This window comes from Hyla sarda, chromosome 10, assembly GCF_029499605.1.
Source record: "Hyla sarda isolate aHylSar1 chromosome 10, aHylSar1.hap1, whole genome shotgun sequence".
Lineage (NCBI taxonomy): Eukaryota > Metazoa > Chordata > Amphibia > Anura > Hylidae > Hyla > Hyla sarda.
The window spans coordinates 33,299,032-33,325,288 of NC_079198.1; the positions used below are offsets into that span (position 1 = coordinate 33,299,032).

At 42.1% G+C, this 26,257-nt stretch overlaps 1 protein-coding gene across 3 annotated transcripts in view; it reads right to left on the reverse strand.

Annotated features, from left to right (window-relative positions):
• Positions 1-1,319: 1,319 nt before the first annotated feature.
• CENATAC (centrosomal AT-AC splicing factor) overlaps positions 1,320-26,257 on the reverse strand; it is a 37,317-nt gene continuing 12,379 nt past the window's right edge. For all 3 annotated transcript variants that reach the window (XM_056542667.1, XM_056542665.1, XM_056542666.1), the window contains 8 exons: positions 19,925-19,991; positions 14,232-14,294; positions 12,083-12,147; positions 10,151-10,259; positions 7,173-7,203; positions 4,788-4,877; positions 3,116-3,248; positions 1,320-1,723 (listed from right to left, as the gene is read on the reverse strand). In XM_056542667.1, coding sequence (XP_056398642.1) covers positions 1,654-1,723; positions 3,116-3,248; positions 4,788-4,877; positions 7,173-7,203; positions 10,151-10,259; positions 12,083-12,147; positions 14,232-14,294; positions 19,925-19,991 — 628 coding nt within the window. In that variant the 3' untranslated portion in view covers positions 1,320-1,653. The remainder of the gene's footprint in view (positions 1,724-3,115; positions 3,249-4,787; positions 4,878-7,172; positions 7,204-10,150; positions 10,260-12,082; positions 12,148-14,231; positions 14,295-19,924; positions 19,992-26,257) is intronic.

A 26,257-nucleotide genomic window follows, 5' to 3' on the forward strand; every position in this document is an offset into this window, starting at 1 on the left:
AGTCATATTACCTCTAGCAGACCAGCACCAGAGACAGTCGTTTTTTCCTTTATTCTCTATATGCTGCCTCTCACTGGAAGAGGACCGTGGCTGCAGGTCTGGATATTGTGTAAAGCCTACTGAGGTGTTGTGCTCTTAGCGCAACCCTGCTTGGTGAGTAATACTCTAACCACTACTAACACCCTCCACATGAACGTACTTCACTAGGGGCGCAATCCCCCCCCCCCCTTTTTTTCCTTTTTCTTTCTCTTTTGGTTATACAATAGCTTGGAATACATATAAAGCACTTTACATTTTCTTATCACATATCCATGTACTGTTTTTTTTGTCATTCACAGTTACACAAATGACATAATACTATTAAGATATACAGCATTTTAGGCCATTAGAGCACCCAGCAAGAGGTTCCATATTCTCTGCTCATCTGATCAAGGCTATTTCCCAATGTATCCGTAATAGTGTTCTAAATACCTCTATCCGACAGCCAGTCATGGGAAAAATGTTTTGGCCATGTATTTCTTGTTAGATAGGAAACAATTAAGTTTATTTTCCAGTCTGGTGATGGCCATTTATTGGGGGGTTTTATGGGGAGTTTACATGTCTTTCTTCCAAAGCTAGAGTGGTGTTAAAAAAAGCAGTTGTTCCAGCAAGTGCATCATTTTGTTCTTGATTTAGTTTCCACTAAAACCTTGAGGGTTGGAGTTAAGGTAAAGTATTTTCCTACTAATCATGAGAGGTGCCTGCCCAGTGTGTATTGAAAGAGTTACAGGCAGCCACTGTTGACAGGTCATATGACAGCCCTTTGCTTTCTTTTCCTACAGCTACTCCCAGTACAGCCACTACAGCCAACAGCCATTCCCAGTACAGAAGTTAGGGAGATTGATTTAGTTTTGCTATGCACGGTATATTCCAAATTCTCAAAACTCTTGTCTGATGTCATTAAATATTTGGTGTTGTAACATGATACTTTGATAAACTCTTCTACCCATAGGCTTGGTTTTTGCCCTCTTCGTGTGCCTTCACATGCAGTTATGGCACACCTCTAGCCGGTAAGGTTAATATGGTTTCACACAGATATATGACATTTTCTGCATGCAGGTGAATTGCTGTGTTGGATTCCCTTTACCCCCATGACTGATTTAGTAATACAAGTGCATGTATGGGGCCTGTAGCACACTGGGCCCCGTAAAGTGTCTCACAAGGGTTCCAGCGGCTGGATCCAAAGGATAGGGGAAAAGTGTCTGGAGTGAAGTACTCCTTTAATGTAGACAAGCTTTTGACTTGTAGTCTTTTAGCAATTCAAATATTTTTACAAAAAGAAGAGTCCACTTATGTATTTACAGCATAAATACACTATTACTAATATTAACAAAATTAACTTTACAGATTTAAGGCTTCATTCACATCAGCGTTAAAGGTTCTGTTAGTAGCACCTGCTTTGTATGCTGTGTGCAACATGAAGCTTTTTTGTATGATTAAATCCAGGTGATCATTGCAGAAACCCAACAGATCCCATTAAATTCAATGGTGCCATTGATTTAGAGCATGTATAGATCCGATGCCATCACTTTGATTGTTCTGCTTCTATGACTGAGAAGAAAAACTGAAACAATGATTGTAGTGGGGAGCATAACATGGACACCATGCAGCAGATTATGAATGTTCAGTCCTTGTCCTTTTTCTTTTTGCACCTTTTTCTCCTGCTTCATTTCTGTACTGGTGTCTGCAAACAAAGAAAAATAATAATAATATGATTAAAGGAGGAATACGCAAAAGTATTTAAGCCACATAACCTTTATGTTTATGATAACATTGTCTAATAAAAAACAGATATGCAGTGATCCCTCAACTTACAATGGCCTCAACATACAATGTTTTTTTCTGGACCATTGTAACTTGAAACCAGACTCAACATACAATGCTACAGACAGTCCAGATCTGTGAAATGTGTCACAACTGGAGCAACTGACCAATCAGAATGGGCATTTTACTGGTAAATCACCTCTATTACTGAAGTGCATACACTGACTGGCTGTCTGGTAGCACCCCCTACAGTACAGGGAGGAACTACAAGTTCTGTACTACTCTTCACCTGTACCAGGGTTAGTTGCTCCTTTGGACACCAAGTAAGGGTGGCTCCATTTGGGACACTGTGTGTACTGTATAGGACCCTGAAGAAGCTCCTGTCCTCTACATAAACCATTGTTTACCAACCAGGGTGCCTCCAGCTGTTGCAAAACTACAACTCCCTGCATGCCCGGACAGCCAACGGCTGTCCGGGCATGCTGGGAGTTGTAGTTTTGCAACAGCTGGAGGCACCCTGGTTGGGAAACACTGACATAGACAGTGATTTACAGCTCCCAGCAGCTCTTTCTTACTTTTATATGTAAGGATTTGCTTTATCTTTATTAGTTCTCTACTTATTTTTCTTTAATCCTCACTTTTTCCTATTTTTGGATGACATTTTGGTGGCTTCAGAACCAATTACCAGGTTTCCATAGAGTTCTGGTCTCAACATACAATGGTCGTCCCAGAACCAATTAATATTGTAACTTGAGGGACCACTGTACTCAAGATTTGTAAAAGGTTTTTTTTTTTTTTTTTTTTTTCACAGCAGTTGCCTTTGTATATCTATTAGATATAGCCCACTAGGGTAAAACAGCTAGTGGTCAAAATACTCTTCCCCACTTTAGGTGATAAATAAACTGCTCTTTATTTTTTTTTTTATGTCTGTAAGGAAGTGTTAAACAGATTTAGGTAAGTGGTGAGAATCAAATCGTCACTTTCTATAATACAAAAGGCTTTACAGAGTGGCAATTCTTCACAATGTCTCAATGTATGTAATTTTCCATCATGCATGGAGGCATCACTACACTGCATAATGTAATTCAGTTTTTTGTCTGGTTACTAGATTTGAAAGAGGATGTTGCAATCCAGAGGCTAAGCATCACACAAGAGCGAACCACTCTTCAGATTTACGTTATTCTCCTGGTTTTCACCACTTGTGTATTTCAGACAGTAAAAATGATGTGTCCAGCATCATCATTCCTACAGATTATTAGAAAACATTCCCATTTCACAAAGTTGACTTTCATGAACCTCAAAATCTACTCACCGTGACTGCCATCTTCTTCCACTGTTCCAGACTCTGCCAAAGGATGGAAGCCAGCCCTCATCAGTTGAGGCATTGTGATCAAAATTTGCCCCCACTCTATTTGGAGGAAGCTTCTTCAAAGTCATCTTCTCCTCTGTTGTTAAAACACAAAGTATAAATGGACAGATCCTACACCCAGTGCTAGAAATCACCACATTTCATTTTGTTCAATAAATTGTTGTATGGGAGCATGGTGCCCTAAGAGCTTCAAATTAACATGTACAGTTCATAAAGAGTATTAAGAATTGAATTAATGCTGTATCTACAGGGCTTACATGCATTAGAGGGTTTTGCATTCGCATTGTAGCTAGAGATGAGCGAACTTACAGTAAATTCGATTTGTCACGAACTTCTCTGCTCGGCAGTTGATGACTTATCCTGCATAAATTAGTTCAGCTTTCAGGTGCTCCGGTGGGCTGGAAAAGGTGGATACAGTCCTAGGAGACTCTTTCCTAGGAATGTGTCCACCTTTTCCAGCACACCGGAGCACCTGAAGGCTGAACTAATTTTACGCAGGATAAGTCATCAACTGCCGAGCCGAGAAGTTCATGACGAATCAAATTTACTGTAAGTTCGCTCATCTCTAATTGTAGCCATGGTGTGTCCCTGTTCATTTATTTTATCTTGTAAATAGAGGTGCTAAAAATGAGGCAAGTCCTCTCATCCAGAATGAGGCCTTCTCTGCATGGTGGATGGGGAACACAATTTGATCAAATGTAGTGCTAAAAGTCTCAGATATACATGTATGGTTTATAAGAATAGATAGAATAAGAATAGATAGATTAGGATAGAGATCGATAGATTAGGAGAGAGAGAGATAGATAGAGAGATTAGGATCGAGATAGTAGAGATAGATAGATTAGGAGAGATAACTATGGATAGATAGATAGACAAGGATAGAGATAGATAGATTAGGATAGAGAGATTAGATAGATAGATAAGGATAGAAATAGATAGAATAGGATAGGATAGAGATAGATAGAGTAGGAGAGATAGATAGATTAGGATAGAGAGATAGATGGATAGATAAGGATACATAGATTAGGAGAGATAGATACAGAAAAATATATATGACAAAAATATATAACATAAAAAACAAAAACAACTAAAAAGTCAGATGAAAACGAAAATGGTACTGATAAAAACTAGAGATCGTGGCACAAAATGAGCTGTCATACATCCCTGGATATGGAAAAATAAAAAATCTTAGAGAGGAGAGAAAAGGACCATTTTACCCATACCAATTTTGTTAGAAAAAAAATTGGTTTGCACTTTTTTAATGTAGTACAATAATATAAACTATATAAATCGGGTATCGTTTTAACCGCATTGATCTCCAGAATAAAGAGAACATGTCATTTTCACCATAAAGTGAAGTGTGTAAAATCCAAACCCCACAAAAGTTGCTAAATTGTAGTTAAGCTTTTTGGCTTTGTGTTACATTTTATGGTTCAATGAAAGGTGTCACTTTGTAAAAGTACACTTTGTCGCACAAAAAAACAAGCCCTCAGATGGGTCTGTAGGTGGAAAAATAAAAATGATGCCTCTTAAAAGGGGAGAAGGAAAAAATTTAACAAAAGGCAAAAATCTAAGGCCTCAAGGTCAAAATGGGCTGTGTCTCTTGAATTCTTACTGTGTTTTAAAAAGCCCTCCATCGATGGTCCAATATCCTGTGCATTTCCAGACTCTTCTTCATCAGGTAACATCCAGGGTGGAAGGGCACCTGAAATATTTTATAGATATTCAGATATTCTATTCTTTACCAGGTCTTCTATACTGTATACTTTTTTTTAAATTGAAAACAAATCACCATAACCAATAGCTTGTTATTGTGTAGCCTGGAGCAGGCACAATGCTATTAGACAATTTACTAGGCATAATAATAATATAGTTTGAAAGGTTGAAAAAAAAAACAAAAAAAACACAACAGTCCATCAAGTTCAACCTAAAACCCTACTGTGTTGATCCAGAGGAAGCCAAAAAAGAACCATGAGGCTGATGCCAATTGCCCCATGACAGAGGAAAAATTACTACCCGACCCCAATATGGCGATTTGAATAAATTCCTGGATCAATGTTCTGTCCCTATAAATCTACTATCCATAACCTCTAATGTTATTTATCTCTAGAAAAACATCCAGGCCCCCCTCGAACTTGTGTATAGAGTCAGACATCACAACATCATGCGGCAGAGAGTTCCATAGTCTCCCTGCTCTTACAGTAAAGAATCTCTGTATGTGATGATGGTGAAATCTTTTTTCCTCTAGACGAAGAGGATGCCCCCTTGTCATGGTTACCGGCCTAAGTATAAAAAGATCACTAGAAAGATCTCTGTACTGTCCATTTATATATATGTACATTGTGATAAAATCTTCCCTAAGACGTCTTTTCTTTAAACTAAATAAACCCAAGCTTGATAAACTGTCTTGGTCCCGTAATCTTTTCATACCATTAATTATCTTTGTCGCCCTCCTCTGCACCCTCTCCAGTTCGACGATGTCCTTCTTATATGCAGGTGTCAAGAATTGAACACAATACTCCATATGTGTTCTGACTAGTGATTTATACAGAGGCAAGAACTATGTCCCCTGTCACGTGTCTCTATCCCTCTCTTAATACATCCCATGACTGTTAGCCTTGGCAGCCGCTGCCTGGCACTGATCACTAAAGTAGAGTTTACTGTCCACCAGTACCCCTAGTAGTCTTTTTCGATAGAAGTTTTACCTAATGTCTTATTATTTAGTACATAATTGTACATTTTGTTTTTATGGCCCAAGTGCATAACCTTCTATCCTCCTACCCAGTTTGGCGTCATCTGCAAATATAGAAATTGTACTCTGTAATCCCTCTACAAGGTCATTAATCACATAAAAAAAAGTGATTTAAGACAATATCTAAAACTGCTATTGTTCCTTGCAAGCTATGAAATAGTCTGATATTCAACTTTTGTCTCAAGGGTATATGCAGAAGTCTGGATTTGTCCATCAGAAAATTTGATAATGGCATAGTGGCAGAAATCACAGGCATATCCCTGATTTTTGCTGAGGATTTCCATTTTGTATGGCATAGTATTTATATATAGATTTAGTCACTTAATTGGGATCATTCTCCATCTAGGCTACCTAATGCAGATGCCATGTGGAACCTACATCAGGACACTGGTCACTTATTTTTTTACACAAAAGACTTCTATCTGTGAAAAATACTCAAAGAATGCATACCCAAAGGTTTTCAAAGGGAATCCACTCTGTAGTTTAAAGGGGTATTTTGGTCAAATTCATCTTATCCCCTATCGCAGTGTTTCCCAACCCAGTCCTCAAGGCACACCAACAGTCCAGGATTTAAATTTTTCCCTGTTCTATTCCAATGGAGTAACTGAAAAAAAAAACAGAATGTTGGTGTGCCTTGAGGACTGGGTTGGGAAGCACTGCCCTATCCAAAGGATAGGGGATGAAATGACTGATCGCGGGGGGGGGGGGGGGGCCCACGGCTGGGACCACCTGCGATCTCATGCAGCACCCACATTCTATGCAGGGCTGCTTCTCCAGTCTCGGGAACTTCTGTGTTTCCGGGACTGGAGACGTGACACGACGCCCCCTCCATTATTGTCTATGGAAGGGGGCCTGATGGCCATCTGGACTGGAGAAGCAGCCCCGCATAGAATGCAGGTGCTGCCCGGAGATCGCGGGGGGTCCCAGCGGCGTCCTTTTTATAGGGGGATAAGATGTATTTGGCCAGACCACCTCTTTAAGGGGCAGATTGGGATGCACTTTTTATACGAATACAGAATCCGCACCCCAGTCCATGTGGCATTTAACCCACATGAACCGACTATAAGAATTCATATAAAACTACAATAAAATCCAACACAGTATTTTCTTAACAGTATCTGTCAAGGAAAATGAAAAGTAAGCCTTTTAACACTTCGTGGAGCTTGTATGATAATGGAGTGAAGATTGTGGGATCAAACTCATGGGGACATGCATCTGTAGGCACAATGTGAAGGTTTTACTTCTCACCTGTGTGAACATTCCCTTTATTAGACAACACCTATGGAGAAAAGAAATCAATAAAGTTACAGTGGGGTTGGCCAGCTTTAACTTTTTTAAACTGTATTAATCAAGAAAGAGAGGCACTTAGTCATATACTGCATGCTGAATACGGCCCTAATAGGGGTGCTGCAATGCTCCAGTGGGAAAGATAGTGTCAGGAAAAATGTGTGTTTTATTCATTTTTTATTTCCCACCCCTGGCACTCAATGGATAATGGCACTATGGCCAGCATGCTTGTGACTCACTCACAGCCCTGCAGGAAAAAGAGATAGCCGGGATGCGCATTGCGCACGTTCCAGGAGGGGAATGCAGCAGCTCCGGTCTCCAGCTATCCTCCTCCTCTGTGCGGTGCAGGGCAGCTCTGGCCTCCGGAATCTGGTGCATGGTCCCCCCGCAGGATGACGTGGATGGCAAATAAGAGCCTGGAGCAGAATTCACAGCACCCTGCTCTGCTTCAGGAAGCAATCCCCTGCCCCATATTTATATGGCTGTGACCCCCCCTCCCCCATACTGCTCTACAGTACTCTGTCACCCCAATACACCTATATACCCCTGTATTCCCCTACACCTGTAAAAAGGGGTAAGACAGGGGACAAGCTACCTACAGGGGGGGGTCCTAACATACAGGGGCAAGCTAACTACACGAGGGTCCTAACTTACAGGGGCCAAGCTACCTACAGAAGGGCCCTACATACAGAGGGCAAGCTAACTGCAGGAGCATACATCCTAATGATGGTCTCAAATACAGGGGGAATACTTCCTACAAGGGGGTCCTAACTGCCTAACGGGGGGTCCTACTTAGAAAGGGCCCATCACCAATTGAGGAGAGCTACATACTGGGGAAATTACCTACAGACGGGACAGCAGCATACTGGGGTAACGTACCTACTGTGAGTGCCATCTTACTAAGGGAAACTACATACTGGGGGGGGGGGGGGGGGGGGGGGACGGGGACGGGACTTCCTCTGATCAGAGATAATGTCACCTGTGAGTTCATGCATATAGCAGCACTGTGATCTAAAAATTAATTGGTAGGAGTGCCCTGTGGTTAAAAAAAATCCTAAGGGGTGCCTTGAGCTGAAAAAGGTTGGGAAACACTGTACTAACCAACAGACCAGACATCATATCCAAAGTAGAGGTAGGGGGTCATCTTGTTAATAGTAACCACAACATAATACATTTTCATTTATCCTACTGTGATCCCTCAAGTTATCATACAATAGTCCTCCTAAAATCAACTAATACGTGAGTATTTTAGGCTACAGTTCACATAACCGCTGTAAAAAGACCATTGTATGTTGAAAATATTGTAACCTGAGGCCATTGTAAGTTGAGGGATCACTGTATAAAAACAGGTCTACTAGTGGGGCTACAAAACATTTAACTTTAGGAGAGTAATTTTGACCAACTAAGAGAACACAAGCTAAACATTTTGAGACGGAGCATCCCAAATAGATCCTGTGAATGACACACACCCTACGGAATAAACGTGTTAAAAATAGGAGAAAAACTATGTGATTCACCAAAACGGTTAGGAATGCGATAATTGATAGAAGGAAAGCTTTCAGACTACTGAAACAAGAAGGTTGTGGGAAGAAGTTTAAAAAGGAGAAAAATAAATTCTGTAAAAAACAAAATTGCAACAGAGCGATTGCCATTGAAAGTGAAGAGAACCCAAAAACATTTTTCATATACATAAAACTAAAAATTTTGGTCCACTAAGAAATAATCTGGAAGTAATGATAAAGGACGTGTGCTGATCCACTGCTCCATGCAGCTGGGGGGGTTAGGGCCCAGTTCTAGAGATCACGATTAGAGATGAGTGAACTTACAGTAAATTTGATTCGTCACGAACTTCTCGGCTCTGCAGTTGATGAATTATCCTGCATAAATGTGTTCAGCTTTCAGGGGCTCCGGTGGGCTGGAAAAGGTGGATACAGTCCTAAGAAAGAGTCTCCTAGGACTGTATCCACCTTTTCCAGCCCACTGGAGCACCTGAAGGCTGAACTAATTTATGCAGGATAAGTCATCAACTGCAGAGCCGAGAAGTTCGTGACGAATCAAATTTACTGTAAGTTCCCTCATCTCTAATCACGATCCCCCAACAATCACACTTCTTTCCCAAAACTCCTTTAATTTATTTTGAAAATAGTAGTTGGCCAGCTGTTATTTCTGCACAACTTCTCTAACCCACAGGGATCAGCTATTCTTGCTGGAAGAAGCCATGTCTGGCCATACATTTTTTTGTGCTGCCTGCTGCAGAAAAAATTGATCATCAATTGTAGTCAAGGTAATGAAGGATGGTCTGAGTCTGTCATGGCTCTTCCTCAAATCAGTACTGTCAGATCCCAAAACCTTTTATTTTTTTTATAAAACTTTTTGAAAATGAGAAACTTTCTGTAATATGGTTGTTTATTATTATTTTTTGACTATTTAATTAAGAAAATGGCTCTGGAAAATCCCGCCACTAGGGGGTCCTCATACCTACTGGGACACTAACCAGTCCTGCAGTATCATCAGCTTGTCCATGAATCATGGACAAGAGATGACTCCTGGACGAGCAGACACAACAATAACTTTCCACCACCACAAGGGAGGGACATGCCCCCTTCCCCTGAGAGGATTTCTAACACTGTGAGCTAATGAAAAGATGTACAGCGACATCTCTTGGGCACTTTCACCTGGGACTCCCAGTCTCTTAAACTGGGTACTTTTGGCACAATGCTAGAAAACTTCTCCGAAGCCATCCAAAATGTAGTCACATTTCAAAGAATTAAAATGTATAAAATCATAATATAATACAAAGAGACTTCCTTTAACCCACTAGGCAACAGGCTTAGCCTTGGTATCCTTTCTAGCATTACAGTATAATGGATCAATCTACAATATGATATACAGATTTAAGAAAAATGTAAGATTTATATAGTTATTTTCACACATTTTACCTGCTGTCCAATAAACGTGAGAGAAGTAGCGTCTGCCATGACCGCTTCATTTGGAAAAAGGTACTGGTTGCTGGGACCCGGTTTGTCAAAGTCAGCAATTGATGTTATGCTAGAAACAGACAACTTTAATAAATGGCCAAAAAATAAAACTTGAGTAGGTTGTCACCTACATTGTGAACCCATAAGATAAGTAGTAATAAGTTATCACCTGGTAACTTCTAGATTGGTGGGGTCTTACCACATGCACTATAGACCCCACTGATTACTCAAATACTTCTTTAATAGTATGGAAGCCACATTATTAATCTGGGGGTTGCTAAGCGCTATGAGGTAACACACATGTTTATATATGTAAAACATATGACCTCAGTAATATACTCAAAGCATTTCCCTATAGATCTGGTCTTGACACCAATACATAAGCTACTCATCACAAATTACACAGTTGGAAGATTTATCAAGCTTTGCACAAAGGAACAGTGGTGCGGTTGCCCATAGCAACCATTCGATTACAGTGATCCTTTAACATACAATGGTATTTTCTGGACCATTGTAAGTTGAAACCAGACTCGACATACAATGCTACAGACAGTGCAGATCTGCAAAACGTGTCAATGGCTGAAAGATCTGACCAGAATGGGCATTCACTGATAACATTTCTGTATTACTGAAGTGCATGCACTGACTGGCTGTCTGGTAGCGCCTCCCTACAGTACAGGGAGGTACTGCATGTTCTGTACTGCTCTTTACCTGTGCCACAGCTTGCTGCTCCTTTGGACGCTAGGTGAGGGCGGCTCCATGTTACTTTTTTAGGACATTACGTAGGGCTGGGCGGTATACCGGTTCATACTGAATACAGAATTTTTTTTGCTGCAATGAATGAATCAGCCCAGCGCTGCGCTGTCCCCTGTCCGGCTGTTGGCTGTCCGGGCATGCTGGGAGTTGTAGTTTTGCAACATCTGGAGGTCCGCAGGTTGGAGACCACTGCTCTATACTGTACGCTGTATCCCTATGCCGGGGCTGCAAAAAAATAAACAAAATAAACTTTAACTCGCCTCCCGTTGGTCCGGTACCGGCCTCACTTGTTTCCTTGGGACGGGAACGTCGGACAGCCGTCAGCCTATCACCAGCCGCAGCGATGTTCCGCCTCAGCCAGTGATAGGCTGAGCCCACTGTCATTTAAGAAGCCAGCCAGTGCCCAGCGTAAGGCCAACGTAGGTGCGTTAAAGTTTATTTTGTTTACCTTTTGCAGACCGGGCATAGGGATACAGCGTACAGTAGAGTGCCAGCGCCCACAACAAACAGGATGAGGAGGGCAGCGCTTGCGGGTGACATGTGAGTATTTACCCCGATGGGGATGTGGGCTGATAATTAATATGGGGGGGGGGGGCTAGGAAATACTGTTATATACTGTGGACCCGCCAAAAGTTTAAAAAATACAGTGATACACATATTTGGTCATACCGCCCAGCCCTAACATTATGTGTACTGTACAGGACCCTGAAGAAGCTCCTGTCCTCTACATAGACAAACAGTGATTTACAGCTCCCAGCAGATCTTTCTTACTTTTATGTGATATGTAAGGATTTGCTTTATCTATATTAGTCATCTACTTATTTTTATTTAATCCTCACTTTTTCCTATTTTTGGATTACATTTTGGGGGCTTCAGAACCAATTACCAGGTTTCCATAGAGTTATAGTCTCAACATACAATGGTCGTCCTGGAACCAATTAATATTGTAACTTGAGGGACCACTGTAAAGCCTTTTTAAGAAGAAATCTGGTTACTTTGGGCAAAATATTTTTGGTGAACAGAATTTCAAAAAGAGTGCACTCACAAACCCTTCCGGATACTAGTTTTATTTCCACTCTTAATGGATTGAACAACTAGGATCTGGAGAAACACGTAGGTCATAATGAGTTTTCTTACCTGCAAGGGCCCTGTTCACCGTTGCTCCAGGTGTCATCCTCCCCACCATTAAGCTGCGTTTCAGGCTGAGTATTATTCAGGAATTATTAACATTTTTAACAGGTTCTCAAGTTATTAAATATACTTCATAAAAACACTTCATTGTCTTGTGAAGGTGGTCTAAATACTATTGTTTTTTATTGGGGTGCATTTATAGGAGTTTTTTTTTTCCTTTTGTGGCAGTTTCTGACAATTTTGCAAGGACTTTCGTTATCGCAGCAATACCGCAACATTCGGTACAGACTGCTGGAGTCATGTCACAATTACGAAAATTACTGGAAAAAAAATATTCAAAAACCTGCCACAAAAATTAACCAGGTAAATACATCCTTAAACAGAAGAGCAAGTTAAGATGCTACTGTAAGTTCATGCATATCCTTTTGCTAAGGCTAAGGAAGAAACTAATAAACTGAAGCAATTTTTATTTTTTACACAGTATATTGCAATATAAACTGAAAAATATGTAGAGAATAATTCCGTGTCCCAGAAGATTAGCCATTTCCCTTTCCTCCTCACAATCCTGTATCCGGCAGCTGTACTAGTCAACACGGACTGCAATGCTGTTAATGTCTGAACGCTCATAGTGCAGCTTGATTAAGGTGTTGCCTAATGCACACTGAATATTACAGGCGGTAATTTCATAGTGTGAATGGGCACTAAAAGGAATCTGACTTTGTCCCCTTTCCAGATTGAAAACACATGATTCGCTGACCCGAACATGAACGTGAATAAGGAAATTGGGGAAATTCACCAAATTAACTTATTTGGCAGCTACAGTAGTTGACCATGGAGGCTTGATATAACATAGTAATGATAACCTTATACTGTATTCTCCAACCTGGGCCTTTTCAGATGTGGCATGTGAGTTGTAGTTTTACATCAATAAGATAGCACTGTCTGATTATATTCTACACCTTTAGGTTTTCTTGCTTTGGCTTTAAAAGGAAATCTGTAACCAGTGTCGCCTGCACTAACCTGTCGGTACCGACAGGTAGTGCAGGTGACACTGATGACAACTGTACTTACCTTGTCCTGTTCAGTGCAGTCGTTCTTTCGGTAATCTTCTCCGGTATCTTCAGCTGCGGGCCAGTCTTGGAGCACGGGTGTAGCTTAGTGATGTCACTGCTGCTGGGACAGCAGCGGGACCCAGCAGAGAGCAGCAGTGGTGATGTCACTAAGCTCCGCCCATGCTCCAAGACTGGTCCGAAACTGAAGATACCGGAGAAGATTACTGAAGAACAATTTCACGGAACAGGAGAAGGTAAGTACCGTTGTCATTAGTGTCACCTAACAGGTTAGTGCAGGTGACACTGGTGACAGATTTTTTTCATGAAGAAAAAAAACTTGTAAAAAATGCAAATATGGAGTGATATTAACATGGTAGTGCAAGAAAAAAAAACTTGAATGGATGAACGCGCGCCTTCATATTTGGCTGGATATATAAACCCACCAATACACAAGTAGAGACAAAACTTTAGCAATTAAAGGGATACTCTGCTGTAAACATCTTATCCCTATCCAAAGGATATCCGTGGCGGCCGGCATTGCCAGTCGACGGGCAGAGAGCGAAGTTTGCTCCGTGCACAGATTGACCGGGGGCGCAGTGGAGGTCCCCAGTGGCGGGACCCCCGCTATCTAACATCTTATACCCTATCCTTTGGATAGGGTATAAGATGTTTACAGCGGAGTACCCCTTTAAGGCTGGTATTAAGAGATTGCACTCTTAATAGAAGAAAATACATGGAAGCAAATATCTTGGCTGGCTGTGCGTTTCTTTTCAAGCAACAAGAAAATATCTCTCTATACAAAAATAGATCATGGAAAATTTATTACGGATGGATGGGAGAGGTCTAATGAAGAATCACATAGTTCTGTATCTACTTGTGTATTAAAAAATAATAAAACCTGCTAGGTTTTTATTTTTCACTATGTAGTAAACTCTTTCTTGGACTATTGCATAGTAAATCTGCTTTTTAAACCTAGACAAATGTACTTAAGTTTACTGTATCCAACATGCAGTCTATAATATTATAACACTGAAGTGAAGGAATATGGAACAAAACCAATTTTTTTTATATGGATACTGTTCTGTGGCTGTCTTGAAACAAACCTCTTGTACTGCCTTCAACATCTCCATCCTGGCCTGTTCAGCTTCCCGTATCTGACTTGCAATCTGAAAAACAAAAAAAATGATTTTTTATTCTCTAGATATTAGAGCATTTTTAAATATTAAAACAGAATACAAGACAGCTGACTCTTCAGCAACAACACCCCTTTTCATTAGATCATACCTTACTTACCTATTACACTAAGAACTTTTTATATTTATTGTATTCACTTCCTGCACTCCAGTCTCTTGTCTGATAGACACTATCTTGAATTTTAGATTTCACCCTGCTTTCTATGCCAGGGATCCTCAACCCCAAGCTCACAAGATGTCCTTCCTCTGTGCCATCTGGCGTTAATCCCCTCCTAGTGTCTCCTTCCAGATGTTCCTTGCTACAACTTGGGTTTGGAAGACAGAGTTTCCTCCAATCAAGGCTGGGTGGATTGAGGGGATAATGCTAATGCAGTGAAATGACATCCCAGCCATCAACTCTGATAGGTAGGGCATAATGCAAAGAAAGCAGAGAATATTTAGGAGGGGCATCAGGGGCAGTGTGTGTGCTAAAACTGTATGGTCTGCCAGGAGTCCTGCACGTCAAGAGGCTGCTATGAAACAGAGACCCTCAGCTTGGACAATAAAGTTAGACAATTTACTTAACAACAGAAGAGTTCAAATCTGAATACATAACCTTTGAGGAAAGAAGATACTGTATTTATCGGGGTATACCACGCACTGGCCTATAACACGCACCCTCATTTTACCAAGGTTATTTGGGTAAAAAAAGTTTTTTACCGAAATATCCTTGGTAAAATGAGGGTGTGTGTGTGTGCGCATGTGTATACGCTGATACACTGTTTCTGACCCCGCAGAAGCCCCAGGAAAGGCAGGGGGAGAGAGGACGTCGCTGCCCGCTTCTCTCCCCCTGCCTTTCCTGGGGTCTAGAGCCCTGCTGACGCTGCTTCTCTCCCCCTGGCTATTGGCGCCGCTGCCCCATTGCCCCCCCCCCCCCCATCCCCGGTTTTACGATTACCTGTTGCCGGGGTCGGGTCCGCGCTGCTTCTGGCTCCGGTCCGCGCTGCTTCTGGCTCCGGTGTGGCGTCTATGTGTCGTTGCTATGCGATGCGCTACGCAATGACGAATGACGTCGCATCACTCGTCATTGCGCCTCGCAGCGCACTGCAACGACGCATAGATGCCACGCCAGAAGCACCGCGGACAGGGGGAGGTAATGGGGCAGCAGTGCCGGCAGTCTCTGGACCCCAGGATAGGCAGGGGCACAGAAGCCGGCAGGTCTCTGGACCTGCAAAAGCCGCTGCAGTTCATTGATTTAAAGTGCCCACTTTAAATCATTGAACTGCTGCGGCTTATCAGCGTATAACAGGCAGATAGACTTTAGGCAAAAAATATTAGCCTAAAAAATGCGTGTTATACGCCAATAAATACAGTATATTGAAAGCTAAATTAAATGCTGTCAGTTGGGTTAACATTCTTATAAGCCAAACTATTCTGCATTTTCTAGTATTTTTCAACATATACAAGTGCACTTTTACCACTTGTAACATGCTTGATAAAGGCAGGCTTGGCCTGCCAAATGTCTACACATTTTGTGGATGTTTTAGTGGATGAAACCGAATCAGCCGAATGGATTCCAGGACCTCTGTGCTGCGATTTCATGTAGATTTGGAATATGTATATATATATATGTGTATATGTATGTATATATGTATATATATATATATGTATATATATATATATATATATATATATATATATATATATATATATATATATATATATATATATATATATATATATATATATACACATACATATATATACATACACACACACACACACACACACACAGTACAGACCAAAAGTTTGGACACCTTCTCATTCAGAGTTTTCTTTATTTTCATGACTATGAAAATTATAAATTCACATTGAAGGCATTAAAACTATGAATTAACACATGTGGAATTATATACATAACAAAAAAGTGTGAAACAACTGAAAATATGTCATATTCTAGGTTCTTTAAAGCGGCCACCTTTTGCTTTGATTACTGCTTTGCACACTCTTGGCATTCTCTTGTTGAGATTCAAGAGGTAGTCACCTGAAATGGTTTTCACTTCACAGGTATGCTGGTGTGGAGGAGGAGGTGTGATGGTGTGGGGGTGCTTTGCTGGTGACACTGTTGGGGATTTATTAAAAATTGAAGGCATACTGAACCAGTATGGCTACCACAGCGTCTTGCAGCGGCTGCTATTCCATCCAGTTTGCGTTTAGTTGGACCATCATTTATTTTTCAACAGGACAATGACCCCAAACACACCTCCAGGCTGTGTAAGGGCTATTTGACCAAGAAGGAGAGTGATGGGGTGCTGCGCCAGATGACCTGGCCTCCACAGTCACCGGACATGAACCCAATAGAGATGGTTTGGGGTGAGTTGGACCGCAGAGTAAAGGCAAAAAGGGCCAACAAGTGCTAAGCATCTCTGGGAACTCCTTCAAGGCTGTTGGAAGACCATTTCAGGTGACTACCTATTGAAGCTCATCAAGAGAATGCCAAGAGTGTGCAAAGCAGTAATCAAAGCAAAAGGTGGCTAGAACCTAGAATATGACATATTTTCACACTTTTTGTTATGTCTATAATTCCACATGTGTTAATTCATAGTTTTGATGCCTTCAATGTGAATCTACAATTTTCATGGTCATGAAAATAAAGAAAACTCAATGAGAAGGTGGGTCCAAACTTTTGGTCTGCACTGTATGTGTAACATCCATTTGACATGTGGCTCTCAAAGTAAGAATGGTTTGTGGACCATTGCTGTTTGCTATCAATCCCATGATTTCTGGAAGGACATGATCATCATTTCCTCTATATTCTTGTACATTAGCTAGGACACCATGGAGGAGATTTATCATAACCTCTGCAGAGAAAAAGTTGACCAGATGCAACCAGATTGCTTTTTACATTTTTTAAAAAAGACCTCTGAAAACTAGAAGAAGCATTCTGACTGCTTGCTATGGGCAAGTGGTCAACTTTTCCTCCAGGAAGTATGCAGTCAGGAAGGCCAACCTGTGTGTCACTAAAACTTGATTAAAACTCTGCATTAATGCAACCTCCCTGAAGTGATCAAAGAACAGATAAGAGACTGACGAGGAAAAAGCCTTAAAAAGGAAAATACGATTAATGGTAAAGTGTTCCTCATGTATACTTACACGCCACCTACAGATCAGAGGCAGATATTTGTATGCTTCTAGGCCAAGTATTCAACCCAGCAGAATACATCACAGGAACAGGACAAGGCAGAACGTTGGCCTATGGATGTGTTATATCAGACCCTTCATTAGGGCCCACACACTCTGGGCCTTCTTAAAAGATCCATACACATGGCAATATATAAATACAGTAACACCCCGACATGCGATGGCCCCGACATATGATTAAATCGACATACGATGGCCTCTCAGAGGCCATCGCATGTCGATGTCAGCATCGACATACGATGCTTTTATATGTCGGGGCCATCGCATTAACTGCTATACGACAGCGCAAAATGCTTAAGCTGCTGTCGGATAGCAGTTTAAGCATCCCGGACAGGTTCACTTACCTATCCCCGCTGCTCCGGGTCCACTTCGCGATCCTCCGGCGTCTTCTGCATCTTCTCCAAGGTCCGGGCCTCGCTTTCCGGCGTCATTATTACGTCGCTGCACACGCCGTCCCGGCGCAGCAACGTAATAACGTCACCAGAAAGCGGGGCCCGGACACTGGAGAAGATGCGGAAGAAGCTGGAGGATCCTGAAGACGACGCCGGAGCAGCGGGACAGCATCGGGAGCTCCTGGGACAGCATCGGGAGTGGTGAGGACGCGTTCCGGAGCGGCGGGGACAGGTGAGTATTAAATGCACTTTTTACATTGCACGAATCCCTCAACATACGATGGATTCGACAAACGATGGGTCGTTTGGAACGAATTACCATCATATGTTGAGGGACCACTGTACTTATACACTATAGCAATAAAATAGTCTATTAGATATGTCTATTATTATCAGACTACATTACAAAAAGGAGGATAAATCAATCTTATTATTTAAACCAAAGAGGCCTAAAAAGTTAGTCCAGAATATTCACTTAGCCACCGTCTCTAGTAAAGGTTTATGCCTATGAATTCCACTAATAGGGAAGAAAATATGTTGTAATCCTATAAACTTTAAGACTGCAGCTTTACAGTCATGAAATTCATTCACATGCTTTACAAACCTGGGAGCACCTTTTTCAGTTTTTTAACCCCTTAAAGGGATGCTCCGGGGAAGAAAAATAAAAATGCCCCAAAGCCATCACAATACCTGTTCTGTGTATCCTGTGGTTATCCATGCGGTTTTGGCAGCTCCTTTGGCCCGATGTCTACTAAATACTTATTTTCCTTGTTTGAAACACAGACTACAACTCCCAGAAGTCAGTGCAACTCTGTGTAATGACTGCCAGCAAATTGCTTTCACTTTCACGGTCTGTGTGCATACTGTGTTTTAAACAGTCAGCCTCACACACTACATGTCTTCTTTTACACTACATGTCTTATCTTTTCCCCAGCAATAAATCATGCTGTGCCCTGAATGTTAGCAATCAGTGATTAGAACTACAGCAAAGTTATGTGTTGAGCTGTGATTGAGAATCTTCACTGAGCTTCTAACATGGCACACAGGGAGAGGAGGGGGGAGGGGAGTACAACATGAGCTCTAGATCAGACACGAGGTGTTGTCTTGAAGGGAGGGGGCTAGCTCTCACTGAGGAGACAAAGTGGATCTGAGAATGATGTTTTGCTCTCATTCCCTGCATCTAAGTGAAAGCTGAAAGAGGAAAACTGCTCTATATAGCTAATAAATGATATTTAGACTAATACATAGCTTGGCGAGAGGGAAAGGATGGGCCATGGGTTTAGTTCCCCAGAGTACCCCTTTAAGGACACAGGACACATGTACATTTACATCCTGTACATGATGCGGGGCGGTGCTTGCATCACGCATGGCAGGTTCAGCAGCCAGGGACCGTCGGAAATGGCGGACATCAGCAATCGCACTGATGTCCGCTATTAACCCCTCAGATGCTGTGATCAATACAGGTCATGGCATCTGCAGCAGTTTGGGAGTTTAAATGGATGATTGGATCACCCGCGGCACGGCCGAGGGAATCTGACAATCCAACATGGCGCCTGGAGGTCCCCTTACCTGCTCCAGCCATCATCCCGGGGTTGTCTTCTCTGATTTGACATAGAGAAGCAAAATTCTGCTTCTCCTTAATGATATCAATCAGCAGTTTTCTTCAGTAAGATTTCATCTAAGCGTAATACATGTAAATTTTTTTTTGTACATAAGTGTACTTCTCATTTACCAAAGGACTAAATTCATATGAGAAAATGAATCTCTCTTAGATGAACTGTACAGTAATGTCTGTTAATCTTAACTTGCTTCTCTTGTACAAGCCTCAAAGATACAGTAATCTATGTTTGCATTAACAAGACACCTACAGATCAGTGGCAAACATTTTTGGACTTCTTGGGAACGTTAAAAAATAAATAAATAAAAACTTTCAGGTAAAAAATAAAAAAAACTAGACAAAGTTAAAGAATTACTCTAGCATATTTCAGTAGTCATGATAAATAGGAAAGATTATCACTGCTCACTAGTTACCTGCTTTACAAGAATGTTCTCTGTCTCCTCATAGCTATCCAATGCTTTGGTGACAGAGGACTTGAACCTATTAAGAGAAAAATAACATTAGTAATTTAGAATTGGGCACACTTAAATTACCCAAACTATGTCACAATTCCTCAGGATGGGATTACTCAACTTTTGTTTGGCAAAAAAAAAAAAAATTATAATAAATTATATTTATAAAAATTTAAAAGAAAACAAATCATCAAAAATAAATAAATCATGAGTATACGAGTATGGCATTTCATATTGCCCTATTGACTTCCAGCTAACACCTAGCTGCAATGTTTTTGACTCAAAAGAACACAATGCAGAGAGCATGGTATTACAAAACTGCTGTTTTACATCAAAGCAACTTAAAGGGGTACTCCCGTGGAAAACTTTCTTTTTTTTAATCAACTAGTGCAAGAAAGTTAAACAGATTAGTAAATTACTTCTATTAAAAATCTTAATCTTTCCAGTACTTTTTAGGGTCTGTATACTACAGAGGAAATGGTTTTATTTTTGGAACACAGAGCTCTCTGCTGACATCATGACCAAAGATTTTTTTAATAGAAGTAATTTAGAAGTCTGTAACTTTCTGGCACATGTTGATTTAGAAAAAAACTAAGTTTTCCACGGGAGTACCCCTTTAAAGCTTCACTCCACTAAAAACTCATTACTCCGATTACCACCTATATTGTGCATGACACCGCAGACAGTGAATTGCTGCAGCTAAAGATCACAATGTATGCAGCATAATCACAGAACTCAGGCTGTGCTGGAACAGAAGCAAATTAAATGAATTTTGGCTAAACAAATATTTTATACACACAAATGACTATTTTCAGGTGCTCAGCTGAAGGAAAGTTGGTGTCACAGCGCCCATTACATTTCACGCCATTGACAGCCATTTGCAGTCCTAAATGAGAAACCTGGACTGCTATGGACTGGAACCGCACTGTCTTTAGCAACAAATCCAGGGTTTGTTTGGGATCTGACAACAGTCGGGTTTGAATATGGAGGCCTTGTGGTGAATCATTGCATACAACAGTCTGTTATCTCTAGTAGTTATAAAAGGGACATCCTGCAGCCACGTGTGTCGTCTCTTACCGCAGGGTTTTCAAATGTCATTTCTGCAGGATAACGCTCTCGCCTACACAGCAAGGTTTTCCCAGGAATGTCTCTCCCAGATTGCAACACTTTGTTGGCCTGTCCAGTTACCAGATTTATCAAGCATTTATGGAATCAGCTGGAATGCCAACCTAAAAGTGTGCAGGATCTACAGGCACAGCTACAACCTCTGTGGACAGATGTGCTGCAGGAAGCCAAAATAGAACCTGCAGGCCTCCATGCTAGAGGTGGCCCAGAGTACTAGAGTCCCCTAAAAATAAAGCAGCGATACTTACAGACTCCTGTCCCCGCATTACGCTGCATATGCGCAATGTGTAAACAGTACCATGCCCATATTTGATGTGCAGGATTTAAAGCTGTAGATTTTAATATACTTACCGATCTAAATATAATTACAAGATTTATAACTTATAGCCCAAATCACTTCGATATGCGCAAAGTTGCACATGCGCAAAGTTCCGTCTGGGACCTCAGCACTACCTACAGGTTATCACTACCCGCACCGCTGCTACGTCACAGCGAGGCGCGGCATACTGATGTGTTGCTCCGGCGACAGGATATGATGCCAGATGCCGGCCCCAAGAGGCAGAGTGCTCAGTATCTGTCAGTACTACACAGCTCCCCGCCACTGCAGGTAAGCGCTCCAACGTGGAGTCTATAGGACCGGCGACGTAATCGTGAGTAGACGTTTATGTGTGGTGATTCTTTTCTTCACAGGTACCCTGAACATAGAGAAAAACCCTGAAAAACATTCTTTTCTGTCTAAGTCCTCTCTGATGACACCTGTCTCGGGAAACGCCCAGTTTAGAAGTAAATCCCCATAGCAAACCTCTTCTAAACTGGGCGTTTCCTGAGACATGTGTCATCAGAGAGCACTTAGACAGAAAAGAACAACCTTAACTTCAGAAGCTCATAAGTACTGAAAGGATTAAGATTTTTTAATAGAAGTCATTTACAAATCTGTTTAACTTTCTGGAGCCAGTTGATATATATAAAAAAGTTTTTGCCTGGAATACCCCTTTAACCCCTTAAGGACGCAGCCCTTTTTCACCTTAAGGACTGAGCCCTTTTTCGCAATTATGACCACCGTCACTTTACGAATTAATAAGGCGAAAACGCTTTTACCGAATATTCTGATTCTGAGATTGTATTTTCGTGACATATTCTACTTTATTTTAGTGGTAAATTTTCAGCGTTAATTGCATCCTTTTTTGGTGAAAAATCCCAAAATTTCACTTTGAAGCTCTCTAATTGTAAGGAAAATGGATATTCCAAATAAATTTTATTTTTCTTCACAAACACAATATGTCCACTTTATGTTGGCATTATAAAATGGACATATTTTTGCTTTTTGAAAAAATTAGAGGGCTTCAAAGTAGAGCAGCAATTTTCAAAATTTTCATGAAAATTGCTAAATCTGAAAGGACAGATGTTACAGAACTACAACTCCCAGCATGCCTGGGAAGTCGAGGCATGCTGAGAGTTGTAGTTTGGCCACATCTGGAGGGCTACTGTTTGGGCACCACTGTAACAGTGGTCTCCAAACTGTGACCCTCCAGATGTTGCAAAACTACAACTCCCAGCATGCCGACAGCCTTTGGCTCTCTGGGCATGCTGGGAGTTGCAGTTTGGCCCCCCTAGTGGTTGCCACAGTAAAGATCGATTTACTTTCACTTTCAATTCCCCCCCCCCCCCCCCCACTGTCGATTCCCTACCTGATCAGGATCCTGCAGGCTCCAGCGAAGATCCCAGGTCCCCAGGCATCTTCTCCTGCAGGTACGGCAGAGCCCCTTGACATCCAGGGGCGGGCAGAACGGGGGGTTGCCATGGCAACACCCTGTCCTGCGCTGCCATTGGTCAGAACTCCGTTCTGAGTAATGGCAGGGGATAGGAGTAGATCGCAGCTTTGCGACCTCACTCCTATCCTTTAGGCTGATCGGGGCTGTTGCTGACAACTCCGATCAGCCCTATTTTCCGGGTGATCGGGTCACCAGAGACCCGATCAGCCCGGAATTGGAGAAAATCACATGTCTGAATTGACATGCGATTTTCTCCGATCGCCGACATGGGGGGGGGGGGGGGGGGGGGGATGTCTCAGGACCCCCCTGGGCGATGTGCCAGGGTGCCTGCTGAATGATTTCAGCAGGCATCTGGCTCCGGTCCCCAACTGGCTAGCGGTGGGGACCGGATTTCCCACCGGCGTATGGATACGCCCTCGGTCCTTAAGGACTCTGAATGCAGGGCGTATCCATACGCCCTGTGTCCTGAATAGGTTAAGGATGAGATTTTGAGACAAGCAATGTTTATAGCCCTGTTTTCATGTTCGGATTGCAGGTTCCGGAGACCACTGCCGCTGCTTTGTGAGGGTTATTGACAGGGGTTTCCATTCCCCAAGAGCACCCTAAATTTGACCACCTAATATAATTTTTATATGATTGTTGTTGCAATACATTGGGAACTCATGAGTTGCTAGACATCCATAAGTTGAAATGCAAAGATCTGTATGCTGAGTTATCACGAAATATTACCATAGTACTCATTCTATATATCCCGCCAGTCAATATTGGCAGAAACGCATTGGGAATTGTCTAAAGTGGAGTTACTTGTTATAACTGACTTTATAACGATTGTGCATACAATCTGTGGTTTTCTACCCGTTTTATAGACTGCCTAGTTACTATTTTGTTTGATTGTGGTCATTTGAGCACTGTAATATTTATATGGTGAATTTTATCTGGTGTAATTAAAAGTTACGTTTTAGGCACCTCCCCTTCTATCATTTTTGATATATAGTTATGTTCACATGTACACAGTCCGCTGCGGAAATCAATGGGTACCAACAAAATCTGCAGCGGATTATGTATGTGTGAACATACCCCTAAGGGTATGTTCATATGTGTATATTTTTTGCAGATTGATCAAAATCAATGGATAACAAAATTCACTGAGGAATATTTAATGCAGCACAATACACACTTCTGAACCTACCCTTAGGGTAGAGATAATAGTTTCTCTTATAATGTAATATTATTTCTACTGTCTTATATAAGACACATAAGAAAGCATCACAAGGCTTTATGGCTGCCATGGTCCACTAGAGACCTGGTCCCTAGTCTCCTACTTCCCATGAGACTTTGTATGTGACACCCTTTGTGGTGTGGTTGCCTGGTTATACTTTCCTGTTTGATATATTTGGGCACGTTTTTTTTTTATTATTTTTTTTAGAAAAAGAATATGCGACATGATGGTACTTTCCTTGACTGTATATGTAAAGTCATTGTTAGGTTTATTTTTTGCTTTGTCTTTTACACTCACGGGCCACTTTATTAGGTACCTCTTGTAAATGGGACCCCCTTTTTGCATTCAGATCTGCCTATTTTGTCATATACGTTAATGCTCACATTTTTGGATGTACTGTGCAGCTTTGTTTCATTTATACCTTTCCATTATTGGTCACTAGACTGGGATGGGTGGCATTTTTTTCTCCTCATCTTTAAGAGACATAACTCTCATTTTGCCATTTACAGACTCATATGCGGGGTTGTTTTTTGAATTGTAGTTGTAAAGACACCTTTCATTTTACCATAAAATGTACAGCAAGACAAAGTAAAAAAAATATTTGTGAGGGGATACTGGCAAAGAATCACCAGTCGACCGATCTAGTGAGGGGAAGGTGTGAGGGGAACTATAATGTCCACCTAATGTGAGGGGAACTATACTGCCCACCTAATGGGGGGGGGGACTATACTGCCCACCTAATGGGGGGGGGGGGGGACTATACTGCCAACCTAATGGGGGGGGGGGGAACTATACTGCCAACCTAATGGGGGGGGGGGGGGACGACTATACTGCCAACCTAATGGGGGGGGGGGGGGGGGACGACTATACTGCCAACCTAATGGGGGGGGGGGGGACTATACTGCCAACCTAATGGGGGGGGACTATACTGCCAACCTAATGGGGGGGGGGGGGGACTATACTGCCAACCTAATGGGGGGGGGGACTATACTGCCAACCTAATGGGGGGGGGGGGAAACTATACTGCCAACCTAATGGGGGGGAACTATAATGCCAACCTAATGTGGGGGGGGGGACTATACTGCCAACCTAATGTGGGGGGAACTATACTGCCAACCTAATGTGGGGGGAACTATACTGCCAACCTAATGTGGGAGGAACTATGCTGCCAATCCAATGTGGGAGGAACTATGCTGCCAATCCAATGTGGGGGGAACTATACTGCCAACCTAATGTGGGGGGGGGGAACTATACTGCCAACCTAATGTGGGGGGGGGGGGGAACTATACTGCCAACCTAATGTGGGGGGGGGGGAACTATACTGCCAACCTAATGTGGGGGGGGAACTATACTGCCAACCTAATGTGGGGGGGGGGAACTATACTGCCAACCTAATGTGGGGGGGGAACTATACTGCTAACCTAATGTGGGGGGAACTATACTGCCAACCTAATGTGGGGGGAACTATAATGCCAACCTAATGTGGGGGGGGGGGGGGGGGGACTATACAAAAATGTAAAATTGTACTATTCTGATCCCTATAACTCTTATTTTTCTGTATATGGGGATGTATGAGGGTCATTTGTGCGCTGTGATTTGTAGTTATCGGTACCATATTTGTTTTGATGGGACTTTTCAATTGCTTTTTAGATATTTTTTAATGGTATTTAAAGTGACCAAAAATGTGCAAATCTGGTTAGTGCACTATTATGACTTTTGGGGCCCCACTTTTGCCCAGGGCCACGCTAAGCCTAAAACCGGCCCTGATCCAAAGTCCAGGGCCACGCTAAGTCCTAAAACCGGCCCTGATCCGGACATCACTCATTAATTTCCACCCAATACCCTTTAAAGGAGATGTCCGGTACTCACTTTTCTTATTTTATTCGTTCCGGGCTGAAAAATAAAAGAAAACAAATTTTCTCTTACCTGGCTAGGCTCCCCCGGTGCTTCGGTACCGTGATGTCCGCGATGTCCCGCCTCGGCCAGTGATAGGCTGAAGCTCCGTGTGATGTGCCAGGCTAACAGGAAGTAAGAAGAATACAGCCCGGAGACCAAACGCCTGTACCGGAGCACCGGCGGAGCGTAGGCAGGCAAAAGAAAGCTTATTTTCTTTTTTTTTTGCAGCCCGGAACGGATACAATAAGAAAAGTGAGCAGCGGACATGTCCTTTAAGGACCA